Source organism: Thermobia domestica, chromosome 9 (assembly GCF_964235325.1).
Source record: "Thermobia domestica chromosome 9, izTheDome1.hap1.1, whole genome shotgun sequence".
NCBI lineage: Eukaryota > Metazoa > Arthropoda > Insecta > Zygentoma > Lepismatidae > Thermobia > Thermobia domestica.
In genome coordinates, this window is record NC_137462.1 from 187651272 (window position 1) to 187677662 (window position 26391).

Sequence of the window (26391 nt, forward strand, 5' to 3'; positions counted from 1 at the left end):
AAGCCATGCCAAAACATTAGGTGGGGCGAGCGCCCCCACTTACCCCACCCTATGTTTTAAATTCATGTTCGAGAAAGAACCGTCTTGCTAGTGCTAGGGAAATTCCCGTAATGAACGCGCAAAGTATCGGAAGTGAACTTCAACAGTAAAACCATTTATTTTACGCTGGAAAATGTTTCCCATATAAGATATTTTGAAACATTTATTTCATAATACGTGAATTATATATTTGTTTTAAATTAATATATTTGGTATTCATACTGTATTTGGCGAACGTTACTGAGGATCCTGGAATGATTCGATCTACATTTGTTCGTTTGTCTGCCTGTACGACACACATGTATTACAGGGTACAACTTTCGGTCTTTTAAGTTCAAATTTTCAGGGTACAAGCACGAGTCACACTAAATTTCCTGCATAAATTTTTGGCGGCATACCAACGTAATATTTCAAAATGGCGGCATTTTTGTTTTTCAAAATTGCGGTTACCCACGTTGCAAAGAGCAATTTGCGGTCTTTTAAAAACAAATTTTCAGAGCAAAAGAAGAGACACTCTAAATTAGCTGTGTATGTATTTTGGCGGCGGTTCAACGTAAAATTTCAAAATGGAGGCCATTTTGTCAAAACAGTAGTGAACAGAAAATTGTTGCAAGTTGCGACAATGACAATCTTGAAATATAAATCACATTTTAACACTTTTACCCCAAAGATATTGAGATATTTCGAAAAAACCCAATTAAACTCGAAAAAACGCAATAAAACCCGAAAATACCCGAAAAAACCCATATGGGCCCAGGTGGGTTGGGTTTTTTAAAAAATACCCGGGTTTTTTCAAACCCTGGCTACAGGGCACAAGTGGCATCGTATAAGGTGCAAATGCTGCAACGCATATCCGAGGACGATCCAGATCGCCGTTTGCAGTTTTGCGAGGGGGTAATCGAAGAGTTACTGCTAAATCCAAACTTCGAGTTGGAGACATTCCGTTCCGATGAAGCCTACTTCTTCGTAAACAGGGAGATGAATAGGCAGAACATGCGATATTGGTCGCCTGAGAACCCCGCAGGAAGAGATCCCTCCAAAATGATCGGTGTAGAAAATGTTATGGTTTGGGCAGGTATACAGGGAACACGAATTATTGGTCCTTTTTTCATTCATGAAACTATAACTGAGAACGATAATTGGAGATGTTACAAATATCAGATACTGCCAGGTCTGCTGTCGGAAGAAGGTACATTTCCCTTTTTTAACCAGACGCTTCGCCACTTTGGCATCGGGATGCGTCAGTACCTGGATGAACAATTTCCTGGGGCATGGATAGGTCGACGTGGTGCCAGCCCGATCACCAGATCTCCAATGGACTTCTACTTTTGGGGACACACTAAGGTTATGGTGTATAATATTAAAATTTGTGATCTTCATCATCTTGAGCAACGTATCATGACTGCCTGTGAGCAAATTTCCCCAGCCACCCTGCTCCGTGTTCACAGCAATTGGGAGAGGCGTCTCCACAATGTGCACTGCCCAGCATGGAGCACATTGTGTAACAAGTAAATATAAATTGTTGTTGTCCGTAACTTCTCACCAAATAAAGATACATGAAATCTGATTTCAGATTTGACATCCTGAGCAAATTCTAGCCTAATGCCATGTATCATATGATCCACCTATCGTTTGGAATAAAAAATTGAAATTCAAGATGGCGGCCGTCCCCGAACTATCAACCAAACGGTTTGCTGCTAGTCCTATTGTATATTTCCTATATGAAGCACAATATAAATACATCCGTATGGATTTTAAAAGGGGTGGTAAGGGGCTTCCAAAAGAGAAAGAAAAGCAAAACTCTGCATGAAGCAACTATGAGAGGGACATCGTTTTATATATTAAGCAACACCTAGTAAACAGTGTTGTCATCCCAATAGTTATATTTTTTCAAATGGCACTACGTCGGATTATTACATATTTCAAAGCAACATGTCAAATAAAAACAAAATATCACATTTATTATTCAGTGTTGCAAACTAAGGATGTTATAGTTTCAGAAACATCCCAAGTTTAAAAGCTTCTATCACATATACAACACAACGGGGATGGAAGGATAATGCACATCGGAAGTACATTAGCGTTGGATACCAGGGTTGATATGACTTGTTTCGAATGAATAGAAACGAAGTTACCAGCGCTTAAAAATTTGATTTTTTTAACCGATTTATATCGAAAAAATGCTTAGATAGGTATCATCTCTAGTTACTTGTGTGGTTTGCAATGGATGTGTAAATTATTTTGCCGTTTACAGCACTAGATAACATCCTTAGTGTGCAACACTGAATAATAAGTGTGGTATTTTCTGTTTTTATTTGACACGTTGATTTGAAATATGTAATAATCTGACGTAGTACCATTTGAAAAAATATAACTTTATATTGGGATGACAACACTGTTCACTAGCTGGTGTTGCTTAATATGTAAAACGATGTCCCCCTCCTTATAGTTGCTTCATGCATAGTTTCGCTTTTCCTCTTCCTTTGGTTTCTCCATTATCACGGATGATCAAGATAAATTGTCCACCATGTATCGTATATATACAGTATATATACACTCAGTAACTCAGGAAAACAATGCAGGATAATTATTAACCTAAGCAAGAAAAATGGTTACAATGAAGACTCCTTAATCAAATGGAAAAATCAAGCTTTAGCAATAACACAAGACAGAACATTTCAAACAAGCAATCCAGAAACACTAAGTCAATCATGGATTTCTTGGCCCTTATTACCAGGTTTCACAAACAGATCACAAAAAATTACCACGAAATTGGGTTTACAGAAAATGTTTTATCAATCTACAACAAAATATTTCTTAGATTGACTAACGCTATCTGGTGTTTACCAGGAACACTATATGTGTAATCAATTCGAAAATTATGACCAAAAGAAACACTACTACTAGAATCAAAGGACGTTCAAAAAAGTTAAGAAGACCCAACTATGTTATGCTGTGATGTATTCTAATGGTTCAAAACCCCGAATAAAGAAAATCACTTACTTCACCAAACTAAATCTTAAATCGAAAGAAATGTATATGAGTCGTATTTTGGTAGGGATAAAAATATCAGTTTAAATCTAGATAAAGGGAATCCCGACAAAAGATGAGATCTTATTATTAACTATCACCTGAATTAGAAAACAACCGAATTAATGAACAATATTACAAAGGTATTTCTTAAGCCACACATCAATACCAACAAAAGCAAATTTTAAATGAATTCTACTTTTGTGTTGTTAATTACAATTCAAATGAAGACGACGCAGTGCATCTGTATATTTCTAATAAAACTATAAAGAGATTTACGTAAGTTCAACATATGGATTGGATCATCGCATCAATAAAATAAAATAAAATTAAATTTAAAAAAAGAGAGAGAGATTTAAGGAACCTTCTCCGATCGGAAGATGCTTAACAAACTCAAGGATTCATTACTCGTACAATTCCTGTGGATACCAGACACCGATTCAACAAAACTACCGATGGAAATTTAACAGTGTATCAAAATATACATCATGTCAACTGGATCACGAAGTGTATTATTTAAAATTATGTTTTACTATGTCTGCCTTATACGTTGATCAATATAAACTCTTCTACTTAATAATTTCAATACTCCAGGTTGGTCTATTAAGGCAATATACGCTTCATAAGAAAAGAATTCATACAGAACCCTGAAAAGAAAAACATAAATGAATGAAGAAGTATGAGAAACTTACCAGAAAACGGGTACTGCTTGTTCCTTGATCTACTGCTCCAACTAATGGACCAAACCTGCCAGTTACTTTAGACATTTCAACTGAAAAATAAAAGAAAAAACAGAGTTTATTATTGTTAAAATGTTTAACGGAAAGCTGGACCAAACATTAAAAAGCAAAAAGTTAATTTACCAAGTGGAGCAGGTATAAATAAAGCATTTTGTTTCATGGAGGCTATTGTTCTTCAAATTCAGCTAAAACATTGAACGGCGCCCACGTACCATAGAGCATTATTCTACAAATCAAAATAAAGCAAAAAGTATAGAGGGTGTTAATGAACTGTACCGACAAACTGTAAGAGGTGATTCCTCACATCAAAATAAGAGAAAAAGTTCATATGGACCTGTGGGGAAAAGTATATAGTTTCAGAGCTAGGGCTGTCCAAAGTCGCGAAAAAGCTAAATTTCAATAGGTCCTATTTCGGATTCCAGAAACTGGATGGTGGTCCTATTCAGCGTAAAGTCACGCATACGCAATCCAAAAATGCATTTTTCATTAATTTGCAGTGGATGTACAGAGTATTTCATACAGCGTGAAATTCCCAGACATGCCATCAACCGAATTGTGAGATGTGCTCTGACTTTCTGATTGGTCCTAAGTAGGCAAACGATAAGCCTTGATAGCAGTGAACATAGAATCCTTTGGCGCAATGTCGGAAGTGTTAAGGATCATCAGCAGCACGGTTTCTAGTGTTCGGGAAAACCCATGCAGCGATGTTTTCTTTCACACTTATAAGTGGAGAAAACGTGAAATATACCGTGACGAAATACATCGCATCACACATTATTCCGAACAAAAAACACGTAGCTGTCGGTTCCTAACACTCCCAACTTCCCTCCGAACCACTGGATATCCATTGTTGTCAAGGCTTACCTTCTGCCTACTTTAGACCCTCCTTGAAATCAGGGTATATTTGAAACCTCTATTGAGAGCATATCTGAGAATTAAACCCTGTATGAAATTCCCCGTATACCTATTGAAAATTGACGAAATATGCACTTTTGAATTGTGTATGCATGGCTTCCTTTACACTGATAAGGACCACCATCCACAGTTTATGGAATTCGAAATCGGGCCTGTTCAAATTTGGCTTTTTCGCAATTTTGGACAGCCCTAGCTCTGAAACTATGCACTTTTCGCCATAGGTCCATATGAACTTTTTCTCTTATTTTGATGTGAGAAATCACTTCTTAGAAAATGAAATGAAATTTTGAGTTTTACGTCCCACGGTTATGCCGGTTGGGCTAAAGGAGACGGTGATAATGAGTAATGAATGAAATGGTGGAATGAAGAAAGTGGGAGGAAACGGGAGAACCCCGAGAAAACCCAGGCACACGGTGTTTGTCCACCACAAAGTTCACTTGGCGGGGGAATCACTTCTTAGAGTTTGTCGGTATAGTTCATTAACACCCTATATACATTTGTATATCTTTCGAGTCCTCATCTGGAGACGCAAACTGCACTATGTGGCAACGTCGCAAATAAAGAACCCTAGATTAGATCTACCAATCTATCAAATAGTTAGATCAATTGTTTCCAGATGGCAGCTAAGGTCGATATTCATTGACACTAGCATCACTTAGTGTAGCAATCAACTCTACTGCTTATTGTATTCGTAGAGTAATGCTAATGGCTCGAAGTTGATCCGCGACGTTGCCACATTGTGAAATTTTGATTCCCCATAGCGGCTGTAGGAGGCTCCGGAGGACATTTCATCATATAACATTTTCGCTTTATTTTCACCTGTAGAATATTGCTCTGTGGTTAGTGGGCGCCATTTTTAGAACATCTATATTAATGGAATAGATATTTGATGGAAAGCTCATACTTCACAAGGAAATTCATGAATTTCAACACTAGTGGCGACGCATCTTCTGGTCAGACGAATCTCGGTTGTGCCTCTAGTCCAATAACGACCACTCCAAGGTGACGAGGCGGGTAGAAGCCTACAAAACTCAGTGTGTACAAAGGGCTATACAGAAGGGGGATAGTAGTGTCATATTGTAAGGGTGTATTTCGAGTGCTGGTCTGGATTCCTTAACAGAGATGCCCAACTGCATGAAAGCTGTGGATTACATGCCCATTCTGGATAATGAGGTGTTGCCATTTGTCAAATTTCTGAGATGGTCACATCCCAGAGTACCAGTATGCAGATGACAACTGCACCGTTCACCGAGCCAGAGTTGCTGAACATGAGATGGAACTGGCCTGCGGATTTGTCTGGTTACATCGTTATGAGAAAATTTGAGACATGTTGGAACGGGCCGTGAAAAGAAGTCATCAACATATCCCCACGTTGGCCGCTCTGCGAGGCCAGTTGTTCCAGGAATGGGCCAAACTGGACTTGAGCGTCAACTTCTCCCACACTGTTAACATGCCACAGAAAATCAAAGATGTAACCCGCGCCCGTGACGATGTAACGCCTTATTGACCAATAAAAAAGCATTTCGTACTTTTTTTGTGCGGGGTATATATATATATATATATATATATATATATATATATATATATATATATATATATATATATATATATATATATATATATATATATATATATATATATCGATGTAGGCGTACAAATGTATAACCTAGTGTATCTATGGAACGCCTGGAATTTCAACCATACTTGGTACACATATTACTTACAACCTGGAAAAAATACAGTAGGAGTAAGACACCCGAAGGGGAGATATATATATATATATATATGTAAAAATAATCCAAAACGACCAACATTAGTGTGCAATCCACAACTTTCGGGGTTGTTGAAATTGAATGATAACGATCCCAATGTGGCCTAAGTCCAAGTATTGCACTATCGGCAGAGGAGAGAGGGAAGGAGGATTGAAAAAAAAAGTCAAAAATGACTGAAATTAGTCATTCCGGAATTCATATTTTCTGGAGTCGGAAAAGCGGCTGGCCTTTTGAAATTACTTTTGAAGAGTAGTTAGTATCTACCTCAAGATACGGAATTTCAAGATGTATGCCAAAATTTTTACCATTACACTTTCAAATTTTTACCATTACACTTTCATTGAAATACGTATCCTGAGAGAGAAAGGTTTCAGATATTTTCCATAAACCTTTACTCCCCTTCACCGCGTACAAAGAACAGGCATTTCAGATAATATATAAATATTCGCAACCTGTACATTGGAGAACGAGTGAAGTTGCGCTTGAATGAAGGAGAAACAATAGTGTGGTGACTGGAAGAGGAGTCAGACAAGGATGTAATATGTCGCCCCAATTATTCAACAGTAGTGAATGTTTAATGAAGGAATCATTAGTGGAAGTGGAGATTTAAAAATTGGAGAGCAAATCAAACAAGACCAGGTATGCGGATGATACTGTACTATAGCTAGAACTGAAGAAGAATTACAGGAGACGAGTGACAAAATAGTTGACACTAGGAAACTATATGAAATGCAAATCAACAAATCAACATTGAAAAATCGAAAGTCATGAGAATATCTCGTAAAAATGTGCCCTTATGAGTCAGAATAGAACAAAGAGAACTTGGAAGTATTTGGGAAGTATTTTGACGAGACGTTTACTGCATCAAAGAAATAAGGCCAAGAATTGCCGTGCCCAAAGAGGCATTCAACAAGAACAGATCAATCTTAACTAGAAGGATTAATATTGAAGTAAGGAAGAAATTGGTTAAGTGCTATATATGTAGCATTGAACTGTATGGTTCAGAGACTTGGACATTACGGAAGTTAGAGCTTTGAAATGTGATGGAGATGGAGCAGATAAAATGAACGGAAAGAGAAACACGCTTTTACAGGGTTCCTACTGATCTGGAGAAATCTATTTCCCTGACTTCTCCCTGATCTTTGGCAGGAAATTCCCTGACTTTCATGACGTGTCGGATGACATTGACATATAAATAAGGAATAAATAACGGTGAATACTTATATATTAGAACATTTACTCTATAGAGATAAATAGTAATTAATTGCTCATACGTTCACTCATGTCCAAAATGATTGTCGCATATCTATAACTGTCTCCTTGTAAGAATATAATTTGATGATTTTGCAACGTACTTTTAATACCGATACTATGTGTATAATCGAGAAATGTATATTTGTAGTAAATTTCATAGGAAAAGAATAATAAATACGAAAATTAGAATGAGAAACAAAATGTTGCTAAATGGACAAGAAAGTTTAATTTTCGTTTTATTGTTTTTATTTACTGCTCTTTTGACATGTAATTTGCCACATACATGTCCTTGCCGATTATATACATTCTAGCATTATAAGAAATACCGGGCGAATTCGTTATCAAATTATATTCCTACAACAACATATTTATAGACATGCGACAATAATTTTGCACATGAGTGTACATTCCACTTACCACCAACAAATAAAAATTTGAGCAACGTCCCATATAATGGTTGGTTAAGTTGAAACTGGTGTACAATTAATTTTAGAAAAAATATATTTTATAAAATTTCCCTATTTCCAGTTTTCTCCCCTGATCTTTCCTGACCAGTAGGAACCCTGTTTTAGCCAGCATCTTTCGTAGGAAGGGCAATTGGACTGGACATCTTGCAAAGAAAATGTCTTCTTCATAACGCTATAGAAGCAAAGATGGAAGGAAAGCGAGTAATAGGAAAAAGAAGAACACAACTGATCAATGATTTGAAAAATGGAAGAAAATATTGAGAGTTAAAAAAGGAAGCTGAAGATCGAGAAATCTGTAAGAAAAATTTCCAGACCCAAATCTAATTTTATATATATATATATATATATATATATATATATACACCAGGACCTGCCAAAAGGCAGAATACCTAATAATAATAATATAGGATGGTCCAATACCTTGATACACTTTTGTAACTTTTAAATCAATGGACAAAACACTGAAGTTTTGTACCATGAAAATATTTGCAGGGGGGCATTGTTGGGCATACTATGTGATATCACAAACTAAACAACGTTGCCAACCCAATATAAAATTATTTTTTAATAAAGATCAGAATGCCGTTTATAGCAAGTTAATATTAAAACCATTTCGGAGATACGAAAAAACAGGGTTGGCAAAAACCATGGATTTTATTGAAAAAGCAAAAAAAAAAAAAAAAAAGTTCTTTTTGTTCAAATCATCATTTTTTTTATTTTTTTTTTTTTTGTTTTTTGTTTAAACCACGTTTTTTTGGTTTAAATAATCTGTTCTATGTATTTATATCACATATGGACAGAAATAAATAAGTTTGTTTCGCCTTGGTGTTATTATGCAACAACCGGGTTATGCTGAAAGAGGTCACATAAGTTTAAAGCGGAATCTAAACCGTTTCTCGACTTATATCCGAAAGAAATTGTCCTCCATTTGAACTCGAAACCGGGACTAATTGGCCACAAATGCGATACGTCTACCAACTCACTCACGAAGGACTCCTGAATAAAATACATTGTACTTATCTTTACATACTTGTTAATATAGTTGTTTAATTGTCAAGAGTCGTTACAGAAGGACAAAAAGATAAACAATTGCAAAGTGAAACCATTATACAGAATTACATATGGACAATTTCAAAATATCGCAGAGTACAGAAGAACTAATTTAGACCAAGTTAGTTCAGTATGACTTTTATTAGTCCAAGTTATAGAAATACAACGACTTAATTTACATATCGGTAAGAAAAGTGAATAAAGATACGAATTATTTGAGTCCACTTTGGCTCTGACCCATTTATACATAAATAGATACTAAAGATACTTCTGATTTCAATAAATGCCTCTCGTCGAGTTTGTATTACCCCCCCCCCCCTCCTTCCAAAAAAAAAAAAAATACGGCATTTCAATCTATTTTATCAATAGTAAACTAAACATTATTAAAACGAAACAATATTTAGAATTTTTCTTTGATTGCAGTTGCATAACAATAATATCAAACTATAAAAAAATCACAAAAGGAACATTCATAAACTTATTTTTTTTTTTTTAAAAAAAGTTGCTTTTGTAGTATAATCTTTTCGAGTAACGAATGGGGAATTTAGGTCTGAATATAATACGAATATATACGGGAGTGAAACGTAATAACCCATAAATGTGTGTTCGTCAAGATTTTACGAACACTTACACTTTTTCGTTTTTGGTTTAAACCAGCCAACCCTGCGAAAAAATAATGTAAAATCTGATATATTGCTTAAAATGGCGTATGTCAGAACTTTTTAAAACCATTTTTGATTTACGTTGCTTCTATAGCATTACAGCAATATATTTTGGAAGATGTAATAAGAATAAGTTCTTGGATTTACATAATTTTAAGCAGTATAGCAGACTAACAGTTTTTACCATATCTCCCGAACGGTTCGACATACCAAATTATTGTAAACGACATTCTAATCTTCAAATCTATTCAAAACCATCTATGCTATAGGATAAGGTACTTATCCAAACATTACTTTTTATAAGTAAAATCTTTCAAAAATGTCAAATTTACAATCCCTTGTAACTTGATTTGTGTTAATTCGAATTCCATCATATCGTGATCATTGCATGACACTAAAGTACTTTGGATATGAATCGCCTCGTTTGTCTCATTTCCGTTATTGCTGCTGCAGAGGCCACCAAATTTTGGATGACTGTGATACTGAAATGTTCTTAGCTTTAAACAATGCATGACAAATGTGGTAATGTATCTTTTCCTTTTACATGTAAATTTAAAGTATGTAACAACTTGACGCAGCAACATTTGAAAAAATGTAACTTTATGTTAAGTTCGCAACACTGTAAACTTTGTGGCCAAACGACGTCTTCCTGCCGATTTTGCATGATACAAAATTTGTGTGATTTTTATTCAGTAGTTTAAAAGTTATACGGGCGCATCAAGATACATGGTCCTTCTATATGTTGCATCCTGTTATACAGGGTGTAACTTAATGTAACAAACGTCGGAAGCGATTCCTGAACCGAGATACGCAAAAATAAATAAATAAATAAAATTAAATCCTGTGAACATATAATATATTGAGCGGGTTAAGTTTAGAGTTACTCCTCCGTTTTTTATAAAAATTAGAAAAATTTACTGGAGAAATGAGGTAAGAAATGATGATTTGGAGTTCTTATGTGATGTTCAGGTGTGTAAGTTTGGCAGTAAAGTTGTGTTTAATACAAGAAAAGATATGTGGAAGCGGGTACTACTTGCAAGACGCGGAAGGTTCGATGATTCAGTAGCACGCCCATTTTCTGTCGAGAACAAAACCCAACGAACCCCTGCGGGGCTTCTAACCCGTTCCTCCTCCTCTTACTACTACTACTCCTACTTATACTATGTATCCGTATAGTAAAACTGCACGTCTTAATGTTTTTACTGCTCTTTTGTAGGTATGAAACTGGAGGGGCAACTCGAAACTTAAGCCTATTGGCAGAGTTAGCGAGGGCCGAAAGCGCGAGAACACTAAGTTCGAAGAAGTAGATATCGAAAACCAATAATGTTAAGAGATAAAATCTAGAAAGTCTACAGGTGGCGCTGGTGTTCAATACGTAGTCGCTCGGTTCACACACACAGGTGGCACTTCTGTTCAAGATTCTGCAGTACAGGAGTGCGATACTATTCATGTATGATCGTCCACACGCCAGGATGTTTGCAGCAATTTATCAACTGGTGTGTGAAACAGGGACTGTACTACCTGCCCATGTGGATGCTGGTCGACCGCGTCGTGTAATAATGCCTGTCATGAACGAACGTGTTAGAAGCTGTGGACAATGAGCCAGGTACAAGGGACCATAGGCGCCGAGTTTGGGGGGGGGGGGCATGACACTCCCCCCCCAATATTTAAAGATGGGGTCCTGGCACCCCAATATAATCGAGTTGAGGAAGAATTAACAAAGAGCAGCAAAAATTTCTGTCGTAAATTTCGTCGTGCCTTTAATTCAATATTAGGAACAGCCTTCTTATTCGATAGAAAGCGCCGTTTTCAAAACGGTGTTTAACAGAGCACTGAAGCTTCAACCAACACTATGGCAACATTGATATGATATGACAAGTGAAGATCAATGTGGTGCAGCGAAGTTCCCTGAATTTGAACTTGAATTTGTTTTAATGACTGTAGACAAATTTAACTTAGGTCATGAATTTCGCAGCTGACCGAGATCTGGGGAAGGGGGCCTTCATCCAGCAGTTTATAGAAAACGGCTGAATATGATTATATATTTATTCATTGTTTTGCCCCCCCCCCCCCAATATTTTCTTCAAGTCGGCGCCTATGGAAGGGACCTTACCGTGAAATGGATATTAGTCACATGACTTGTGTGGCGACCGTTACATGAAAACGCTTTGTACCCAAACCACCTGCAATTGGTATAAGAACTGACAAAAGCGGTTCAACCACGTGAAGAATTCTGCCAGTGGTTCATGCAACAGATCACTATCATCATGTGTTTCAGGCAACAGCATTATTTACTAATGAGGACAAGTTTGGAAGGGATGGTATCGTCAACATGCATTTCTCTCTCTCTCTCTCTCTCTCTCTCACACACACACACACACACATATATATATATATATATATATATATATATATATATATATATATATATATATATACGTGGACAGATGCACATCCCCATGGTACGGTTGTCATTCATCAAAACCAATTTGGACTCAATGTATGGTGTGATATTGTCCATAATCAACTGATCAGCCCATACATAGAGCAAATAAAGCACAGTATTTGACCTCCCTGCAGAATACACTACCCAAATTACTGAAAAATGTTACCCTAGCGATTTACTTCAACATATGGTACATGTCTGATGCTCCCACACACTACAGTTTCGCCGGTGGTTGAACAACACCTTCCCAAGACGTTGGAACGGGTGTAGCTATCCAACGCATTAACCTGTCCGGTCTCTGGACTTAAATTCACTGGATTTTTATCTATAGGGACACATGAAAATGTAGTGTATGATACTCCTGTCAACGATATCAACGACTTGGAACAGCGTTTTTATAAGCCTGTGCAACTGTTCGCCAATCCATAATCCGGCGTTGTCATGCATGCCCATGGCGAACTTTTTGATCATCTCCCGTAATGTGCCCGACGAACGTACGTCTGTGTTCCTCTGTATGTCGATATTTACCGTTTCGAACTTACTGTTCCCACTCTTTAGCTCCTCGCTAACTCTGCCAATATGTTATACGTTTATACGATCTTTTGTTATAATCTCGTTGTCAGGAATCGCCTCCCGACATTTGTTACAATAAAGTTACTGTATATATACATTACGGTGCTTATTTTTCGACTTCCGTTTTCTTTTCTTTTTGATTTCTCATCCCCTACAATGATTCTAAATCAGGCCAAAGGAACCCAAGTTTTAATGCAGTTACAATACATAATATGAGGCAAATGTCTGTAATAGACCTTTGTAACTTAGGAACGACTGCAGGGAGTAAGACCATATCTTGGATAAAGGTAATGGAGGTATCTTTATGGTGCCATCTTCAAGTCCACCATCTTGGATTCAGACCCAAAATTTTTAATAGGAAGGGGTTTATGTGACAGTTTTCTTCTAGGAAGGTGATAGCTCTTCGACGCAAACATAATTCTGGCACTAGTTTTAACCTATCTCTAATAATTTAATACTTATCACCCTCATATTATACCTTGTATACAAGTTTAATATGTAATAATCACAAATTACATTAGGTTTGTGCCTGTGGTGAAAACCTACCACAAAACGATATGCATATGACTCCTTCCTATTAAAAAATTAGGACCTGAATCCAAGATGGCGACCATGACGATACTGCACAGTAGACGCCGGTTTATATCCGTTACCTTTATCTATGATATGGTCTCAGTCCCTCCAACCGTTCCCAATTTACAAGGGTCTATTACAAACCTTTGCCTCATACTGTACACCGTAAATGCATTAAAACGTTGGGTCGCTTGGAGCACCATTTAATATTATTCAATTGAGTTAATTTTCTCTGGATTTCTTTGGTGTGACATGGAACTATTTTTAGGGAGCGGGGGGGAGGGCGAAAGATATACAATTATATTGTAATATCCTATGTGATGTCGTAAACAAGCAGTTCCACGCTTGAATGTTTACAAACAACACCACATGGTTCGGCAAGAGGATCTTCCACCAGAGGGACCTGTAATCACATGCAGACGACGGCTTCTGGACCCTCCCACGGAGCAGAAGACGACATCGGAGCAGCAGCGCCACCGCCACCCAAAAGGACCCTATAAATTGGATGGACGAAGGCAACTCGACACCAGTTTTCTGGTGACCCTCCACTAGTCTGCTACGGGACTCTTGGAGTAACCTAACCCCAGGCCTCTAGTCTGCCACGGGACTACGCCTATCCTATCTCCTGGCTTAGCCTGCTACGGGGCTCTGTCTGGGAATCCCAACCTCAGCCGCTTAGCCTGCTACGGGGCTCTGTTGGCAACTTAACCTGCCTCTGCTTGCTACGGAGCATTGGTTCCTTAACTCCACTCCTCTTAGCCTGCTACGGGGCTCTGTTGGAGATCCTGTCTGCGACCACTCGGTCAAAGACTACCTTTTACTCACCCTTTTAAATAGAGACCAAATTGTATAGTATTTTGTACAAATACTCATATTTTTATAATAAAACTGGTAGTGGGAGTCGATTCCGGACACTCTTTTTATTATCTGCTCTACCTCTTCCTTATATGAGACGAAATTACACAAAGTTTTACATGGTAGAGGCTTGACCGACTCAGAATAAACTCTGAATACTCCCCTACCGGACAGTATTTTTATTAACCGGAAGTGGACTTTTTTTTCTTTGGAAGGTATGTGAATTTTTTAAAGTGTTAGTGCTTTTAAGTGAACTGAATTTTGTTTATGCCTCAAACTAGAACTGGTAAAAACACTTTTCCAGAAAACATTTTTAACATGGAGCAAAATTCGCGCCCTTCTTTTAATATACCACACCTCACTAAGTATTCGGGACACGTTACGGAGGACCCCGATAGATTTTTTATGCTTTTTGACCATCTTGCATTATTGCATTCGTGGAATGAACAGAAAAAGAAAGAACTATTACCTATGTACTTACAAGATGTAGCACTTGATTTAGTACTACAGTTAAAGGCCCAGAATCAGTTAGACGCGCTTAATTATGACCAATTAAAAGACAAATTAGTTGCACTGAGTAGACCAAGATTACCGGCATATCGAGCGGAATTCGAAATTTTTCAAGTCCAACAAGGTGAAAACGAGCCAGTAGATGCTTATTTTCTCAGAAAATTAAGGGTCATTAGACAAGTTCTGCCTCAGGCCACCGAGGAGCAGAAAATAAATTATTTATCCTTAGGTTTAAAGAAAACTTTTTTGCAAAAGATAGCGTTAGAAACATTTACAACTGTTCACGCCTTACAAACGCATTTACACAACCTCGAGAAAGCAAATGACCTCATGAAGAAACGTGATTACGTGGAATTACAACAGGCATTCTATTCACTCTGCGATCAGAGTACACCAGTCAGCAGTTTACATTCATCAGCAGTCGCTGGCGCTTCCTTCCCTGTACATCATCAACAACTGACCTATCCAATATGTAACCCAACACCTAGTTGGAATCAATACCAGCAACCAGCTTCAGTTTTTCCTACACCTTCAGCACCACAGCTACAGGGTGCATCACAAAATCAGATAATTCCAAATCCTTCCCCCCAAGTTGCTAATCCGAATCCCCCTCCCGAACCCCCCGCGCCTAGCACATCTAGTAATTCCAGTGCAAACAATTCATTAGATTTCACTAAATTAGCAAATCAAATGGCTGAACTATCTCTTCTTGTAGCTCAAAATGCCATTAAGAACTCACAATTTAGAAGAGGTGGCCGTAACAATTATAGGTCGAAAAGTACAAATAACGGAAATCAAAATCGGCAGAGAAATGGAAATAAGAGCAATTCTAAAAAAAATAATAAAGATAATAATAGTAATCCTAGGCCGGAAACGGTTACAGTATGCGGTACGTGCTATAAGAAAGGTCATTCTTCCAGTACATGTTATAAGAACAATCAGCAGGGAAACGCCTAGGGGGGCCCCAGGACACACCCTCTCAAGAACATGTTCTGAGGGCCGAGAACCAGGAAAAAAGTGAACAACAAAGATTGACAAATACATCACTTTATGCAGTAGCTCCGTTATCAGATAGAAGGGAGAACATTAAAATGTTAAACCAGGAACATAAATTATTAATTAATGTAACAATTAATAAAGAAAAGTATCCTGTGACCATAGACACTGGCAGTTCATTGAGTCTTTGGCCTAAAAATTGGCTTCCACCAAACACAAAATTGATTCCTTTTAGCACTAATCTACGAGGAATTGAGAATTCTGTCGTAAATTTACGCTATATAGCTTTGATTACATTCAGAATTGGCTCAACAACATTTTCTCATTATTTCAGAATTTTAGAGCATGGAGATTTTTTGCCTTTATTCGGTGAAGACATTCTAAATCGATTACAGACCAAAATTGACTTAAAGAATAACATGTTGTCAGTATACAAGAAACCACGGCCTCCGCAGTATCCAATTGAAATTGATACCCAGGAAAAATTATCTGCTAACGCTATGCATACAATAAAACAGCACAAGTCGGCTGATGTTTATACAACACGAAACGTTACCATACCAGCCAGGTCACATTTCTTTTTACCAATTAATATCAAGAATCGGCAAAAGAATAATAAATACTTTTTTATCTCTCCATTAGAAAATTTGCTGGACAAATACGGACTACAAACGTTGCCTACTAAAGTACCTAAGAATAATTTGACTTTATTGATATCAAATCCTACAAGTAGACCGGTAACGTTAGTAAAGAGCACCCCAATTGCGTATGTTGAAGAGAATGTTCAAGAAGTAGATTTACAGGGTGATTACCAAAAAGATGAACAAAATGACGAAACATTTTATAGAACGGAACAAGAAATTCAGAATAGGCTGGAAGAGACCAAGTCACTTTTTGATATTAAACTATTTGACATCAATCCAAGTTTAACGAGTCAGCAAAAGAAAGCTGTGCATGATCTACTTTTTAGATACAGGGATGTCTTTTCTTATACACCAACTGACATTGGCTACTTTCGTGGCTATGTACATAAAATAAGAATAGATAAAGGAGCCTCTTTTCATCAGAGATCACCTCCCATTCCATTGGCAGTAAGACCCCAAATTGACTTACAAATTAAACAACTTTTAGATGCCAATATTATTAAAGAAACTAGTGACAGTTCTTTTTCCTCGCCACTTCTCATAGTGAAGAAGCCAAATACTTCAGAGTTCCGCTTAGTTCTCAACCTCCAAGCTTGCAATAGGTTCTCACACTACTTAAGTATACCATTTCAAAATACGGAGGATATTCTACACGTTTTAAGAGGAAAAAGCTCTATCCACAATTGACATAAAAACCTCGTATTTCCAGCTATTATTGCATCCCAAAAGTCAAAAATACATGACTTTTGAGCTCAATCATACTAGGAAGGCATATAAGTTTCAACGTTGCGTAATGGGACACACTTCGTCCGCCGCTGCCCTAAGTATAGCTGTACGAATGCTTTTAGAGGGACTACCACCGCGCATAACAGCCTTTGCGGATGACCTCGTTATAGGAAGCAAAAATTGGAAACAACAATTGTCAGACTTGGAATTGCTCTTTAAAAGGTTAAGGAAACACGATTTTAGAGCAAACCCGAACAAGACCCATCTATTATACTCGGAATTAGAAGTTTTAGGATTCACAGTTAATGGAAAGGAGATTAAAATATCGCCTAAAATTTCCAATAAAATACGCAATTTTAAGAAACCAACCTCTAAACGCACCTTGAAGAGTTTCCTCGGACTATGCTCTTATTTGAGGGCACATATTAAAGATTTCACGGAAAAGGTGGAACCATTTCAAATTCTTTTAGACAAAAATTCAAAATTTAAATGGACAACACAGCATGATGATCTATTTGAAAAACTTAAAACGGATATTATACAAGCTCCATCTTTATTTCATTTTGATCCATCATTGGAAATCCGAGCATATTCAGATGCTTCGTCAACCTCCGCAGGCGGCATATTGGCTTGTTATGATACTAAAACCAATCAGGAACGTGTTGTTTCATATTGTAGTCGACGTTTTACTAAAACTGAGAGAAAGGCCTCCACATGGCAAAAAGAACTATATGCACTCATATATGTTCTTCGAAAATTTCGTTATTTCTTACTGAATAGAAAATTTAAATTATTTATAGATGCTAAATGTTTGACTTCACTCACTACCCAACCGGACAAAGTCGGAAAATTTAGTCGTTATAAAATATTTTTGGCAGATTACAATTTTGAAATACAGCACATTAAAAGTCAACAGCATCCTGCAGACATTTTTAGCCGCTTAGAAGACAAACAAGATATACAAAAGGACGAGAATCAAGAAGTTGAAAACTTCTCCGACACAGAAGACGCTAAAGTTTTTGCTTCACATTCTTTAGAGCACACTTTTCAAATCGACCAGTCCATTATGTTACCTAATTTAGCAGATGAACAAAGGAAGGACCCTTCATTTTCGGACATCATTACTGTATTGGAAAATAAAGAACCTAGCAAATTATCTACACTCCGTGCGGCGAAATATTTTTCTCTTAAAAATGGATTATTATATAGGACTCAGAAACACCCTCAATTAGGACTGCTGTATTTACTTTGCGTACCAAAATCTTTACTAGGCAAATGGTTCGAGGCTATTCATAACAACCCAATGGCACCACACTTTGGTTACACCAAGACATACCAGTCGGCGCTTAGGAAATACTATTTTCCTAACATGAAAGCTTACATAGCCAATAGAATAAAGACATGCAATCTTTGTCAAAAACTAAAGAAGTTACCAGCTAAACCAGCGGGCCAATTGCTGCATCACCCATCTAAACCCATTGCCACTGCTTGGCAGTACGATTCAATTGGGCGAGTGCCAGTCGGAGATGGAAAATTCAAACACATACTAGTTGCTATAGAAATGTCCACGCGATACTGTGTCACCAGAGTTGTAGACAACATCACAGCAGAAGAAATTGAACAATTTCTCATATATGACATTATTCTTAAGTACGGAGCTTTTTCTTACCTGTATTTGGATAGACACCCTGTACATAACGCTAAGAGACTGCAAAACTTAGCAAAATTCTACAATTTTGAATTTAAATTTTGTCCAGCATATGACCACAAAAATCTGGGTGTAGTGGAAACATTCCACAGAATAATACAGAACGCTCATAAATTTTTTGTACAGGAGAATCAAAATCAATGGCCAAAACTAATTCCATACATAACATTCGCAATTAATACATTTGTGCAAGCCGGAACTAAATACTCATCTTTTTTCCTCATGTATGGATACGAACCTAAGACCATCTCTGATATTGCATTAGCGTCAACTCCAACATTATGTGTCAACAAAGAACATTTGAATAAGATACGAGGGATCGTTCAGGATAATTTAATCGCAAGTTATAATAAACAGAAAAAATATTTTGACAGCAGACATCAACAAACTAATTTTGATAAGGGACAGAAAGTACTTGTATTCTTTCCCAATCGTCAAGTTGGGATATCAGAATCATTTTCATCCAAATATGTAGGACCTCTAGAAATTATCGAAAGAGTTAATCCTAATCTTTATAAGATCAAATTTCCAAATTCATATCGTCAAACAATACAGGAGATTTCAGTGGACCGGATCAAGCCATTTCATGAATATAGAGATCATATAGAACAAGAATAAATAACTTCATTTTATTTTCTACACGAGCGAAAAAAAAAATGCAGTACTCACCACTAAGAAGAAAGAAAATACAGAGACGCGAGTTCAGCAGATAAAACACTCTTCATAACGACACAAACATTCATTTCCTTTTTGTTTTATAAAAAGCTGATTCATTTATTTTACGGCTGAAGAAAAGAATGCTGACATATCCATTTTTGCATTTAAAAGGCAACTGACCTTCACAGGGACAATCAACTTATAATCATACAACTTCTTTATTCTTTGAGCTAAATGGTGCCACCAACATAGAATATAAATATTCTACAGGACGTTCCAAAAGTTATGACCACTTGTACATTATACAGGATGATCAGGAATTCAGGACCACCATTATTATCGTCATTGACATTTAAAATTGGATTATTTTATTGAAATACATATCTTTCATGCAAATATTTTAGAAACTTTTATACCTTATACAGGGTGACCAAGAAATCACGCCGTTCGAATTAGAACTTTCCAATATAAATTATCTTTATATCTCAGTATCAATATTAGCTTTTTTTATTACTCCTAACTCTTATAATTATACATAGATTATATATCCGTCTTCGCTCGTTACCAAAAATATCCAAAACGCCTCGCTTAGAAATATCTCCTCCAATTCCGATGGACACATTTAATACCACTATTTTAACTATGGAGCAACTGACATTACAGGCTCCAACACCATTCACTATAAGTGAACTAATATATGTGTCTTGAGCCAAAGCTTAAAACAGCCCTACCTCGAGGGAAATGAAGTGACATATTAAAATGCACCGATCCTGCCTGTGATTAGGGACTCACTGTTTAGTGCTTTCTTCCGCTACCTTATTACTGCTCCGAAAAGTGATTTTTTTGTGTGTTGCAAGTGTTATTAATGTTTTAGTGCTTTTTTTGTGTGTGTGATGCCTCAGTGTTGCCAACCCTCATATAAAGAAAAATAACCCTTCGGCTTATTTTTTCAACAAGCCAGGGGGGTGTAATATCCTATGTGATGTCGTAAACAAGCAGTTCCACGCTTGAATGTTTACAAACAACACCACATGGTTCGGCAAGAGGATCTTCCACCAGAGGGACCTGTAATCACATGCAGACGACGGCTTCTGGACCCTCCCACGGAGCAGAAGACGACATCGGAGCAGCAGCGCCACCGCCACCCAAAAGGACCCTATAAATTGGATGGACGAAGGCAACTCGACACCAGTTTTCTGGTGACCCTCCACTAGTCTGCTACGGGACTCTTGGAGTAACCTAACCCCAGGCCTCTAGTCTGCCACGGGACTACGCATATCCTATCTCCTGGCTTAGCCTGCTACGGGGCTCTGTCTGGGAATCCCAACCTCAGCCGCTTAGCCTGCTACGGGGCTCTGTTGGCAACTTAACCTGCCTCTGCTTGCTACGGAGCATTGGTTCCTTAACTCCACTCCTCTTAGCCTGCTACGGGGCTCTGTTGGAGATCCTGTCTGCGACCACTCGGTCAAAGACTACCTTTTACTCACCCTTTTAAATAGAGACCAAATTGTATAGTATTTTGTACAAATACTCATATTTTTATAATAAAACTGGTAGTGGGAGTCGATTCCGGACACTCTTTTTATTATCTGCTCTACCTCTTCCTTATATGAGACGAAATTACACAAAGTTTTACAATATATAATTTTCGCTATATTTTGAGTTGTAGACTATGGCGCTATTTTTACAACACCCAATATACACACACAGTTTATATATATCTGTAAGTGTAACCCTCTTGAAGCAATTGATGAAAGTACAGATGAGTGAAATGCGAAATTTAAATGCCTTCAATCAAGGATAAATAAATAGGCTCTCGACGCATGTGGCATTCGATTTCAGAAATCGTGAAGGAAATTGAGTTTTCTCGTTCCATAATATCAAGTGTATGGCGAAAGTACATAAACAGTACGGCCTGTAGATCCACAAGCATGTTCAAAAATTATCTGCTTCACGTACGAAACCCTTCGGAAGGAAAGTAATGGGATTCGCCCACAAGTGTAAGAACCGACGTCCATCTCCCAGTTACCTCTACTGGTGGGGAAACCCCTCTAGCAAGCAGGAGCCTACCATCTCTAGTATCGGCGCCGGAGTGTGAAGAGAAGTTCATTTTCCCCGAAGCACCGCAAGGTACCGAATCTCACAGTATGACCACAACTCAGTAGAGCACTAGAGTCCAACACATTTCAGGGGAAGCTGAATTCCTCAGTTACGTTCTCAAACCGTGCTGAGGTAGGAAAGCTGCACAAGATGACTACAATGTAAAACTACTTAGCCATAGGATGACTTCCTATTAGAGCAACGCTACGATTCAGTTTTAATCTCTGTTGCATAAACTTTACGTCAGGAAAGTGAATTTATATCCCTAATGCACATTAAATTACACACATATATATATATATATATATATATATATATATATATATATATATATATATATACAAATACACACACACACACAAAAAAAAAAAAAAAAAAAAAAAAATCAGAATACAACAGTAAACCACTACCCAATTTCAATCTCAGGTTTACAAGAATTGCGCAATACACGCAATGCACAGTCTGTCAGCCTGTTATACACTTTGAAGAGGATATGGTTTTTACGAATATGAAATATGTGTAAACTTACAAAATACAAACCGTGAATATGAAACATAACAGATAAGAACAATATTGCTCACAAAAAAAAAAAGAAAAAAGAAGTACCCTTTCAAATATTGGAAAAGCGACTTTCTTTCAATTTTTAAGTTCAGGGAATAAATACACATCCTCCTGCGCTTCCTAACACTAACACGATCCTACCCATATCAGCTCGAGGTCCCTAGGATGTGTATTAATTACTCATTTATCTTATATCCCACACTTTCAGTTAAGTAAGAAACAAATTATCTCGTGCAAGCACACTTAGTACAAGTGGAAGATCTCTAATGGAATCAGTTTTAAAGATTAGCACCTTATTATTAGTGAAGTGACAGTTTGTATTTATTATTTTAGGTCCCGAAACATTTCATCTGTACATTCCAGGTGATGGCTGTTGACAAGGTTGGTAGATCGCGAACACAAATTCATTTACCATTTGGCATACACAACTCCTGTAGTGTACAAAGACGTCAGGTTGCATGTGACGGTCCACGAATACCACATATTATAAAGAACACAAGACAAGTGCTATACGACTTCGTGACCTGTTCTCGCTCTGACCATGCCCTATGGAAGGGCTCAAAAATCTTTCTTCTCACCTTGACGCCATATTGGCAAGTGATAGAGGTCTGCACGGGCTTGGGCCTACAAGACATATATCACTTCGGGCTCGGGCCGTAATTTTTTAAATATACGACCAAATTTCTCGGGAATTACTTTGTAAATATACTGTACAACGATATATATTGCAACGTTCTTTCTGGAGAACTTTTAAAGCACAACTACAAAATTAAACGGAGTATGTTTAGTACAAGAGGTCCAGAAGCACGTCAAAAACACGAAATTTACAGGAGAAATGAATGACGCAAGTACTTAGATGTAACATAACGTAGCCAAATCTAATCCAACCTAACCTTAGTAGAAATAAGCGAAATTCCATCATTTTTAGGAAAAGTATGCGGAACCCCTACACAAATATAACATAAACTAAACTAAACTAACCTACCCTACACTAAACTAACCGAATGTGAACAGAAATTACCAAAATTGTAACATTTTTTAGAGAAAAGAGCTGGACTCCTTCTGCTAAACATAGGCCAATTAAACCTCTAGCTGCTGTACATAAAAATACAATTTTGCGTTAATTATTAAGTTTCTGTAATTCGTGCTTATTTCGGGCTCATTTGATTATCACACGAGCTCGGGCCTACATGCTAAACATATTTCACACTTGAGTCGGTCCTCACATTCTAAATTCACGGGCCGGAACGAGTTAAAAAATCCGAGCCGTGCAGACCTCTAGCAAGTGAAAATTGGAAATACTAATGTCAAGAAATCTTTTGTAATACAATTACCCATAAAATACGCATTCCCTACATTGAACAGAAATACAATTTTAGCCAATACTCTTTCATTCACTCACTTATTAAACTGTAAAATTACGTTTTAATGACCATTTGTTGCAAACCTCCACTTTATTTTGGATTATTTTTGGTGCAGTTTTAGTATACGGATCCAAGATTGTAAAATGTGCGGAAAAATTGGAGGATGTCTAATTTGCCCATTTCATGTCGAGAACGGAACCCAAAACCCTGCGGGCGTTCTAACCCGTTCCTACTATTACTACTACTTACACTATGGATCCGTACACTAAAACTGCACGATTTATTTTATATATTTATTTTTCTTTACCGAAAACGCTGTATATTTGTATCATATTCTTGCTGCAGACAGGTTGTCATTCTGCACAAGTTGAAGAACAACAATTACATCAGCGTACATTTAACAAATTGCGTAACAAAAACTAACGTAAAATACCACGAGTATAGGTCAATTAATAATATCAACGAACTGTTAGTATGAGAATGAGTCTAAACTTAGAATGACCCTAACGTAGATGGCAAAATGCCGGAAGTATTACACGGAATTTAATAATTTGCTGAAAATATCATGCCGATATTACGTTCCTATTTGTCTATTTAACTCACTTACATTTCCATGCCTTCTGGTAAGTACTTTTATGATATTCACATTTAAATGCACTAATTTAGCGTTCACTTACGTTTTCCACCATCTCACATGCGGTAAATGCATTCTGCATTAAAACTTTACCTTTGCACTATATTGATGATCGTGTGGTCAACAGTATCAAACTTCTCTCTTCGCAGATCTTTGCTTTTCAAGACTTTGTCTTCTGCTCGAGATTCTATGCTCCAACCTTCTGAAATTGAAATAAGAATTACAAATAAAACTAAGTACCACTATGTTTAACTAGAAACAGACGTTGGAGCGCAGATTTAAATAAATCGTTTTTAGTAAGTCTACTCTATATACCTTAAACATGTTTTAGGTATGGACTTGCATTCTTTAAGATTCAGATTCACTTTCGAGGGGCTTCAGTATAAGTATACCATAAAAACTATTATGCAAAAAACACTAATCAATTTGTGCTAGATTGCCAATAAAAAGCGCGAATGCTATCTAACCAAGTCAGGGCAGGAGCTCAGAAGGCTCCTGCGGAAGTGCGGTGGTGAGTTCGCAGGGAGAAGGTGCGTCAGCGACGGTGAGTATACACATAAACGAGGATAACGTAAAGCACTGTATATGGAATATACATTCTTAGCTTACATGTTGAATTATGTATCTATACGTTATTTTGCACGTTACAGGTACAATCCCGATACGTTTTAATTGTTTCCACACTGGTGATTAAATACAACATAACACGTTACTTACACAAATATATCGATTGCTTAACTCTTGGACACTTCTATAGTTGCGCATCATAAGTTAGCATACTGCCTTCAGATACTCCACTCTGTATACTGTAATTAATGGCCAGGTTATGGACGAATCCCAGTTTAACATGAAACACTTTGATTAATATATTTCTGCGTAGATACGCATCTCACAGGTAAGAACACAACACATTTCGATTATTTACAAACTGGTCTATTTAAATATTATTTCGTTTACTAGAAAACTGTATAACCATTGAAAAAGCTATAATTACGGAGCCTTCATATACAATCCAAAACGTTGCGAAGACAATGTTCTCATTTCGTTAGCAGTCTACGCAAAATTTACGGATCGCAATGTAACGGAAGAAATATGGTTTCGATTTCGATTTCGAATTTTAGTTTAGCCTCCCTTTCAGCAGCGAAGCTATATGAGGCGTGGACCTTCAGCTTAACATGGACTCGAAACACATGAGCTTCCGCCGAGAATCGAACTCGGGTCTTTCAGTTCTCCGCCAAATGCAACGAGTTAGTATCAGGGATGGACCTAGGAGAGACTTCTCGGGGAAGGGTTTCAATTTCCCGTGTGTGTATACATACGTCAATACGATAAATGTTTATTTTTGCATAGTATCTTGCTCGACGGGAGTTAAAATCAAGAAACCTTCCCTTGAGTTCACCACTGCTCTCCTGAATCTTTGAAGTAGTATATAAAACTGACACGCACCAGGAGTAAGATAGACAATACCACATGTTTATTTCTTCCCGACATTGTAAATTACAGCTAGCCGTGACCACCATAATCCTTCGTTCTCTGTATTATCTATCAGAGAGTTCGTGTTAATGGCCCAAAAGCTACAGTGTGCCACTCCTAACTGTTAACTGTGAACCAATATAAAATGTTATAATCAAAGTCACCCATACCTATGCTCTGTTGGCTTAGAGGCCTCCCAAGTAGTTTAGTGGTTACTCTCATAGGCAATAATACACGATCGAAGTTACAAGTCCGAGCGTTATTGGTTCACAAAAATAATGTAAGTGTTATCTGAGTCGCTATAGACCTACAACTTTAGTATTCCAAATATCAGGAACACAAATCTAATAGAACGAGAAATCAAATGGTAAAATGATATTTGTTTTAAACACAGGTTGATAAAACAATTTAACATGTAAAGCCTTCTTCGTGGTCAAGAGGCTAATGTAAAAGTGGAACGGTAATAGCCCCGGAGAAAACCTCCTCCCTTCGAAGTTACGACATTCCGTTCAAGTTCAATGTGCATTACCAGCCTTCGAAGTACTATTAAGGTAACCAAGAAAAGTTCTATCGCTTTTTGTGCAGCGGTGGTTTAACAAGTTTAAAAACGGTGACGAAACACTCGAAGATGCACCACGTACC

At 37.3% G+C, this 26391-nt stretch overlaps 1 protein-coding gene across 4 annotated transcripts in view; it reads right to left on the reverse strand.

Annotated features, from left to right (window-relative positions):
* Gk1 (Glycerol kinase 1) overlaps window positions 1-24476 on the reverse strand; it is a 141996-nt gene extending 117520 nt beyond the window's left edge. For 2 of the 4 annotated variants that reach the window (XM_081725668.1, XM_081725672.1), the window contains exons 1-2: window positions 24250-24384; window positions 3762-3841 (exon numbers count right to left, since the gene is read on the reverse strand). In XM_081725668.1, the coding sequence (XP_081581794.1) occupies window positions 3762-3836 (75 nt within the window). In that variant the 5' untranslated portion in view covers window positions 3837-3841; window positions 24250-24384. Of the gene's footprint in view, window positions 1-3761; window positions 3842-24249 lie in introns of all 4 variants that reach the window. The other 2 variants (XM_081725670.1, XM_081725669.1) reach the window with 2 other exon arrangements.
* Window positions 24477-26391: the final 1915 nt, after the last annotated feature.